Source organism: Notamacropus eugenii, chromosome 1 (genome assembly GCF_028372415.1).
Source record: "Notamacropus eugenii isolate mMacEug1 chromosome 1, mMacEug1.pri_v2, whole genome shotgun sequence".
Classification (NCBI taxonomy): Eukaryota; Metazoa; Chordata; class Mammalia; order Diprotodontia; family Macropodidae; genus Notamacropus; species Notamacropus eugenii.
Window position 1 is genome coordinate 453,921,272 of NC_092872.1, and position 8,407 is coordinate 453,929,678.

General features: G+C 43.2%; 1 protein-coding gene across 2 annotated transcripts in view; it reads left to right on the forward strand.

Annotated features, from left to right (window-relative positions):
• PEPD (peptidase D) overlaps positions 1–3,468 on the forward strand; it is a 254,600-nt gene extending 251,132 nt beyond the window's left edge. For both annotated transcript variants that reach the window (XM_072632032.1, XM_072632033.1), the window contains 2 exons: positions 155–346; positions 2,930–3,468. In XM_072632032.1, coding sequence (XP_072488133.1) covers positions 155–346; positions 2,930–3,070 — 333 coding nt within the window. In that variant the 3' untranslated portion in view covers positions 3,071–3,468. The remainder of the gene's footprint in view (positions 1–154; positions 347–2,929) is intronic.
• The last annotated feature ends 4,939 nt before the right edge of the window (positions 3,469–8,407 follow it).

Genomic DNA, 8,407 nt, shown 5'->3' on the forward strand with positions numbered 1-8,407 from the left:
TTTGAAGCTCTCTGGGCTGTTGTCTGTCCATCTGTCCAGGCTCCTGAAGGGAAGGAAGGAGCCTCTTGAAGCTTCTGGGCCCAGACACCTCTCCCTCTTCCCTTTGCAGCAGGCGCTAACCAGCCACCTTCCTCTTCCCTCCCTCTTCTGCCAGGGTGTGGAGCGTATCGATGAGCCAGGCCTGAGGAGCCTGCGGACAGCCCGCAGTCTGGAGCAGGGGATGGTGCTGACTGTGGAGCCAGGCATTTACTTCATTGACCACCTCCTAGACCAGGCCTTGGCTGACCCTGCACAGGCCTGCTTCATCAATAACCACATCCTGCAGCGTTTCCGAGGCTTTGGCGGGGTGAGTACCCCTCTTTTTTGCAGTACTGCTTGCATTTACCTCACTCACTTCTTGTGATAATACTGATAAAGCACTTTGCAAATCTAAAAGTGCTATGTAATTATTATTAAGGTCACAATATTAGCCTCAGTTGAAAGAAACTTCAGAGCTTGTCACCTATTCTAGCCCAGACCTGACCAGCATCAGCATCAAGAAGTCATCTGGTCAGCCCTTCCCCCCACTCCCACCTGAAAAACCTCAGCTCAAATTGTCCCCCAGTTTTTTCTTATATAAAATCCCAGCTGACCTCTCTGTCACTTGGACCTCCTGCTCTTGGTCTTGCAGTATAGATCTAAGCAGGACAAGTCTTAATGCCCTTCCACGTGCTCTTTTTAAGTTGACTGCCTATCCCTGGAGGCTTCTCATTTACAGAATAAGCAAGTCTGCTGCTTCCAGCCAGTCCAGATATGGCGTGGCCTGCATCCCTAGAACACCGTGGGGAGAGGCTTGGCTGGGACACTGAACAGCGGCGACAAGTCAGGGAAGCTGAGGCAGCTGTCAGGCCCTTGTCCAGAGCCCAAAGGGCAGTGGCAGCGTCCTCATTTGGACACCAGTGGGGCAGTACCTGGCCCTGTATCCCCTGCTTTGGCTTGGGCCAGTGTGCATGTGACTAACAAATCTCCAGGACTTTGCCCTTCCCTATTGAATCACTTGTGGCAGCTGTGGGATTGTTATCTGCCTGAACTGTCAGTTCAGGGAGATAACAAGTTTATCAGTTGGCTGGGAGGTTGCTGAGGGGCAGCAGGTCTGACCATGTTTGCAGGGAGAGAGGGTGACAGACTCAGACTCAAGGGTACACATGTGCATTGGCTCAGCCTGATGTGGACTGACTGTCTCCTGTTACTTCTCCCAACCACCAAGTGCCCCTCAGAAAGTCCACATGGCCCCTCCTGGGCATTCTGGGCATGCTGGTTACTGTGGCTGTGAAGCTCATTAGTCCTGAGTTAGCACATGATGCTAATAAGTGGATGGATTCAGTCCCCATGTGAGCTGATGAGCTTCACACCTGGCCATAGGATAACCTGTCTGCCAGTAATCTCACAGACATGTGTCCCTGGTCACGAGGAAAACCAAGTGGGAAGAATGTGGATGGCCCAGGATAGCCCCCTCCCTCCCTGCTGCCAAGAGCACGTGTCCTGTTAACAGGGCCAAGGGCTCTTCTTTAAGTCAAAACACCTTCTTTATAATGAGCATCTCTGTGGTCATGTCTAGGCACCTGAGTAGCTCATCCTCAGCTCTTACAAGACAGCCTTAATTTTACTTTGAGCTCATTTTTTAAGCCCTGACTTGCCATGAAGAAGAAAGCCAGATTCAGCCCTATGGCCAAGCCAGGATCACTCTGATCATATAGGAGAAAAAAGTAGAAGAGTTAGTGCTACCCATAAGCTCTGTGGGTTCCAGCCTCCAGCAGAGGCTCGTTCCTTGTGAGGGGTTCAGGACCAGGAAGGAATTGGATGCCCTTTTTCCAAAGAAGCTCCTTCTCTAGCCTGGAGCCTTTAGCATCACCAAGAAGTCAATCCCCATGTTCTGGTCTGATTTCTGTGTAGGAGCTTAGGGGAGAAACACAGATTGAATCTTCCAACCCTGATGATGGAATGACTGCTCCACCCTCCTCCCCATTCCTCAACATTCAGGGATCCGAGGACACCAAATAGAGAGCTAGGACTTAACCAGGTTGGACAAACCTGGGAGACAGAGAGGTCTCCATAAGTTCTTAAGCTGTGGCTGTGATTCTGTGCAGAAAAAAGTGACCCTTAGGGTGGAGCTCTCCCACTGACCCCAAGAAAAGCCACAGACAGACCCCATTGTCAGAAACCCCCAGAAAGATGTGACTGATAGGGATCTGAGGTCAAGAGCACTCCAGAAGCCAGGCCTTCATTGTGGAGCTCCTAAAGCTCCCATTCCATCCCTGGAAATCCCACAAGAGAGCAGCCATCCAACAAGAACCTTGGAAGAAGCACCCAACACCCAACTCTTTCCCAAGATCCCTGTATTCTTTGGCTTTCAGAATGGCTGACATTGGCCTAGCACTTTACACAAGTCATCGCATTTGGTCCTCATGACCCCTGTGAGGCAGATGCTACCATTACCTGTTTTATCCATGGGGGATTGGAGGCTTAGAAAAGCTGCTTGCCCAGATGACAACATTTGAGTCAATGCTGGAAACAGAATTTGAAACCAGGCCTTCCCAACTTCAAGTCCAACAGTCTAACCGTGATTCCATGCTGCTTGCCTTAATAATTAATATAGTCATAATTATTATAATTATAAATATAATTATTATAATAATTGCCTTAGTAATTAATCACTGTGTGCATCTGTGATACTTATAACTTCCCAGACTGGCTTCACACTGTCCACTTCTTAGTGCTCCCTCAATAGTCCCATTTGAGAAGGGCTCATACCCTTCCCCAAGGTAATGGTGTACCCTCCAAGAAAGGAAAATGAAGGGTCTTGCAAACAAACCACACAGGCTTCATCTGGGCCACCCAGGACTGTCATGTGAGGACCATAGTAACCAGTGCCTGTGTCTGCCTGTCCTAGGTTCGCATTGAGGAGGATGTGGTGGTGACTGCCAGTGGTATGGAGCTGTTGACTTGTGTGCCTCGAACCGTGGAGGAAATAGAAGCGTATATGGCAGACTCCAACAAGGCCTTCGCCCCTTTTCCTACCCAAAAGGAGTAGAGCCTGGGGATTTCCAGCCCACTCCCTCCTCTGAAATGAGATAATCCACGGGGAGTCGCTGCCTCACATTTATGGCTTCTTACAAAATCACATAGCAAATCATGATATTAAGTACCAGCGCCTCATTACTAGAATACCAAGTTTTCTCTGGATAGTTAATCTGCCCTTCCAAGAATGCAATCCCAATTCCTTGGGGATGGGGGATAGGGAATAAATGGTGATCTAAAAGAAAATATACACAGCCATACCAGACAAATGTTTCAGTACATGCTGAGAAGACAGGATTGTTTTCTCAGGAAAGATACATTCCTGATTTTTTCTTTCTCAAAAATCAGCACTTTTTCCTCAGTCTTTCCTGTTCCAGTCCAAATCTGCATTAAAATTTTATTTCCTTAAAATTGCCTGCAGTGTGCTGCTCTTGATTTCTTCCCCTGATTTTCCCTTTGAAGTAAACTCTTCCAAGATTACTATCTTCACACGCTTCTCTATCCCTTTAAATCCTAGTGCATCTCCTGGGTGCTACCTATGATTTGACTGCCTGTGACTGACACCCCTTTCTCAGTTCCACGATTCCAAGTTCCTCCTCAGCCAGGACAAGTCCCTGTCTCCAGGTGCCTTCCACTGGAGCCCACCTCTCTGACACCACCTTCTTGGAGGAGGTGGCCAGACTTTTCACTGAAGATAAAGTCCATGAGGGTGGGTAGATGGAATTCTGGGAAAGAGTGACCACTCCACTGAAAATAATTAGGGCCCTTAGTGCTCTGGGCCTCTGGGAGCTGAGCTGTAAGCTAAGGTTTGCAAAACACTTTTACATCTTTTGGTGAATTGAGCCTCCCCTCCCTGGCCAGGTAAGTGCGAGGAGCAAACCAAGGCTCAGAGAGGTTAAGCACCTTGCTTGGGGTGGCGCAGCCACAGGTGAAACACACTGAATCTTCCCGTTTCCAAGTCCAGCACTCTTTCTATTACATGTCACCTTTCTTTGGACCCTTGCCTAAGGTAAGACCCTCTAAGCACACACAAGAAAAGGCTTTCTGAGGCCTTCCTGGGCCTTTCCTGCACAGTGGTTTAGGAAGTGAAAGGCAGAGGCATCTGTCGAGCACATTTTGTAATTCATGGCTCTAATGCTGTAATCCTGACAGTTAAGAACAAGTGATTCCTGAAATGTGTTTAGAAAATATGATTTACAATCTTGGAGGCTTGTAATTGTTCTCCATGAGGCCGTTTTGGAGGCTCTGCATGTCTCCCCCATTTTAGAAATAATTCTACAAGTATTTATGAAGCACCCACCACGTGGTCGACACTAGGGATACAAGTAAAAAGAATGAAATAATCCCTGCTTGAATTGAGCTTACCTTCTCCTAATGGAGACAGGAAGCACATATAAAGACATATACAGCCTTAATATAAAGTTAATAAATACAAACACACAAGGGAGTTGAATGCAAGGTGGTTTGGAAGGGAAGGCAGTTGCATTTAAGGGTACCAGGAGAGGCTTCATGCTGCATCTTCAAAGAGAAGAGACTCTGAAGTAGAGGTGAGGAGAGAGGGCATTACAGGCACTGGGATGGCAAGTTTAAAGGCAGGGACAGGAAACAGTATGTCATGAGTGAGAAAGCCAATTTGGCTGAATCACATTGTGAGAAGGTAAGTGTTGTCCAACTAGGCTGGAAAGGTAGTTTGGGACCAGGTTATATAGAACTTTAAAAGCTAATCAGATTCTGAGACCAGTGGAATTGGGTGAATAGAAGAGTCACAGGGTTATATCTAAGCTTTAGGAAAATTACTGAGCTATGAATAGAATGGACTAGAGTGGTGTTATTATATTGTGAGCTCCTTGAGGGTAGGGCCTATCTTTGCCTCTTTTTGTATCTCTGGAGCTTAGCACGGTGCCCTGGCACATAGTAAATGCTTAATAAATGTTGATTGATTATTGAGAGATGAGGAAGAGAGAGACTAATTAGGAAACTATTGCAATAATTTAGGCAAGAGCCAATGAACTAAGGTGATAACAGTGTGAACAAAAAAAGAAGGGATCAGATGCGAGACGTAGACATTGAAATGGCAAGTCTTGGCAAATGAATGGATCTGTGGGGTGAAGGAGATTGTGGAGTCAAGGATAATGCCAAGATTACAAACCTGAGACCCTGGAAAGATGGTGAGCATTTAAAGGATAAGGTAACTAGTTCAATTGTGGACTAATTTTTTTTATGTTTAGTTTGAGATATCTCCAAGACATCCAGTTTCAAATAAACGTCCAATGTGCAATTGCTGTTCTGGTACTGAAGATCAGGGTATGTACACATACACATGTGGGTATGTGCATGTATGTGTGTATATGTTTCTGGATATGTATTTTATATACAAACATAAGCGCGCACACACTTACATACACCTGTGAGTCATCTGCATAGAAATAATAGTTAAAAACCAATGGGAACTGATGAGGTTACCGAGAGCGTGGAGGGAGAAGAAAAGACTGCCCAGGATGAAACCTTGGGAAACAGTAACATTTTAGGGTGTGATGTGGATGAGTCAGCAAAGGAAGCTGAGGTGAAGCAGATAGGAGAAGGATCATGAGGACAATGTCATGAAAACCAAAGAGAATCTAGGAGGAAAGAAAGGGTCATTGGCAGTGTCCAATGTAACAGGTTGAATAAGACCATCAGACTTGGCAATTAATTGGTTGCTTTGAAGAGGGCAATTTCAGTTGAGTGATGAGATCAAAAGCCAGATTGCAAAAGGTTGAAGATTCAAGAAGAGAAGTGGATTCTGAAAGTGTAGACCATTTTTTCTAGGTGTTTGTTTTATATGTCTACTAGGGAGTAGACATATAGAACAATAGGTGGGACCTACTGAAGGCATTTTAAAGATAGAGGAGAACTGACAAAATATCTAAGAGACAAAGATCAGTGAGATATGCTGGGTACGTAATAGGCATAGGCAATGAGCATAGTAATATACTACTTGATAAAATGCAAAGATTCCAACTTTTGGGACAAGAACTCACTATTTAACAAAAATTGCTGGGAAAACTGGAAAGCAGTTTGGCAGAAACTGGGCATACACCAGTATCTCACACAATATACCAAGATAAGATCAAAGTGAGTATGTGATTGAGACATAGAGCGATACCATAAGCAAATTAGGGGAGCATGGAATAGTTTACTTGTAAGATCTATGGAGAAAGGAAGAATTTATGACCAAATGAGAAATAAGCATTACAGAATATAAAAAGTGGATAATTTTGATGAAGTTAAATTTAAAAGGGTTTGTGCAAACAAAACCAATGCAAGCAAAATTAGAAGGAAAGCAGAAAGCTGGGGAGAAAACATTTTACACAAATTTCTCTGATAAAGGCCTCATTGCTCAAATATATAGAGAACTGAGTAAAATTTTTAAGAACATGAGTCATTTCTCCAGTCAATAAATGGTCAAAGGATATGAACAGGCCATATTTAGAGGAAGACATCAAAGCTATCTATAGTCATATGAAAAGATGCCCCAAAATCACTACTGATTGCACAAACAGCTCTGAGGTAACACCTCATATGTGTCAGATTGGCTAATATGACCAAAAGGAAATGACAAATGTTGGCGAGGATGTGGGGGAAAGTATGGACGCTAATGCACTGTTGGTGGAGGTGTGAAGTGATCCAACTATTCTGGAGAGCAATTCAGAACTATGCCCAAAGGGCTATAAAAACACTTTGACCCAGCAATATCACTACTAGTGGTACTAGTATATACTACTATATATCAGAGAGATTTTTTAAAAAAAATAGGAAAGGACTATATATTATAGCAGCTCTTTTAGTGGTGGCAAAGAATTGGAAATTCAGGGGATGCCCATCAATTGGGGAATGACTGAAGAAGTTATGGTTTATAATTGTGATGGAATGCTATTATGCTATAAGAAGCGAGCACTATGCTTTCTGAAAAACCTGAGATGTATATGAACTGATGCAAACTGAAGTGAGCAGAACCAGGAGACATTGTACACAGGTAAAGCAGTATTGTTCAATGATCAACTGTGAATGACTTGGCTGTTCTCAATACAAAGATCCAAAGGACTAATAATGAAAAATGCTATTCACTTCCAAAGAAAGAACTGATGGAGTCAAACGCATATAGATGCATATTATTTTTTACTTTTTTTTTCCATGTTTTTTTGTTTTCTTTTACAACATGACTGACATGGAAATATGTTTTGCATGACTGCACATATATAACATATCAAATTGCTTACCATCTCATAAAGGCATGGGAGGGAAAGAATTTGAAACTGAAAAAAATTTTTTAATGAAAATTTTTTTTTGAAAAATTGTTTTTACATGTAAGATAGAAGGGATTTGAGCATGTTTGAAAGAAGTAGAGAAGGAACAAGTTGGTTAAGAGATTGAAAATTTGAGAGAAAAGGGGCCAGAGAAGTTGTAATCTGCTGAAGACAGGAGAGAATGAGATCAAATGCATGTGTGGAGCAGGTACCATTATCTCTTTGAACAAAATAGGCTGTACTCAAGATGAAAGGGATACTCTGAAACACGTACCCTTAATTCATTACATCCCTTCTTCATACTTCCTTGCCCCTTGGTAATAGGCTGTCTTACAAACCTACTAATGTACTTGGAGGAAAATACAATGGAGAAGATAACCAGCCTGAAATATCTACATGTCTATCTGGTTTGTTAGTTCCATTTGGAAACCTAGTATTTTTTGGACCAGACTTCAAAAGGGGGAGAAGGTGGGAAATTGGCCTTTGCTTGAACTATCGTACTTTTTCTGTGCTTGCAAGAAAAATGCAAATCTACAGGGCTGAAGCAAGAACATTTAAAATTGAAGACATTTCTGTATCTCCTCAAGATTTTTCCTGGTTCAAACGCCACATCCTCCAGAAAGCCTCTCCAGCTGGCTACTCCAGCACGCAATGATCCCCTCATTTCCAACCTATGCTACACTTAATTATATGTCACACAGGCTTCATTTTACTGTACGCGATCTTATTCACAAGTGTCATATTTGATCACAGCAAGACTTCAAATCTCTGAAATACTTTATAGTAATAAATGCTAAAAAAAAGGTAAATTTTTGAGGGATGGGATTTCATAGCTCAAACACTACAAGGACCAAAAAAAAGTCTGACCCTTTTCTTTTATAGATGAAGCCATTGAGGCCCAGAGAGGTTAGGTAATTTGCCCAAGATCACAGAGGTGAGGATTAGAGGCAAGATTTGGACCTAGGGACCACCATTCCTTGGAGGTTGAGACTCTTTAAGAAATAGTAGTAGCTAGCATTCATATAGTATTTAAAAGTTCACAAAGTACATCCTTAAAATATTCC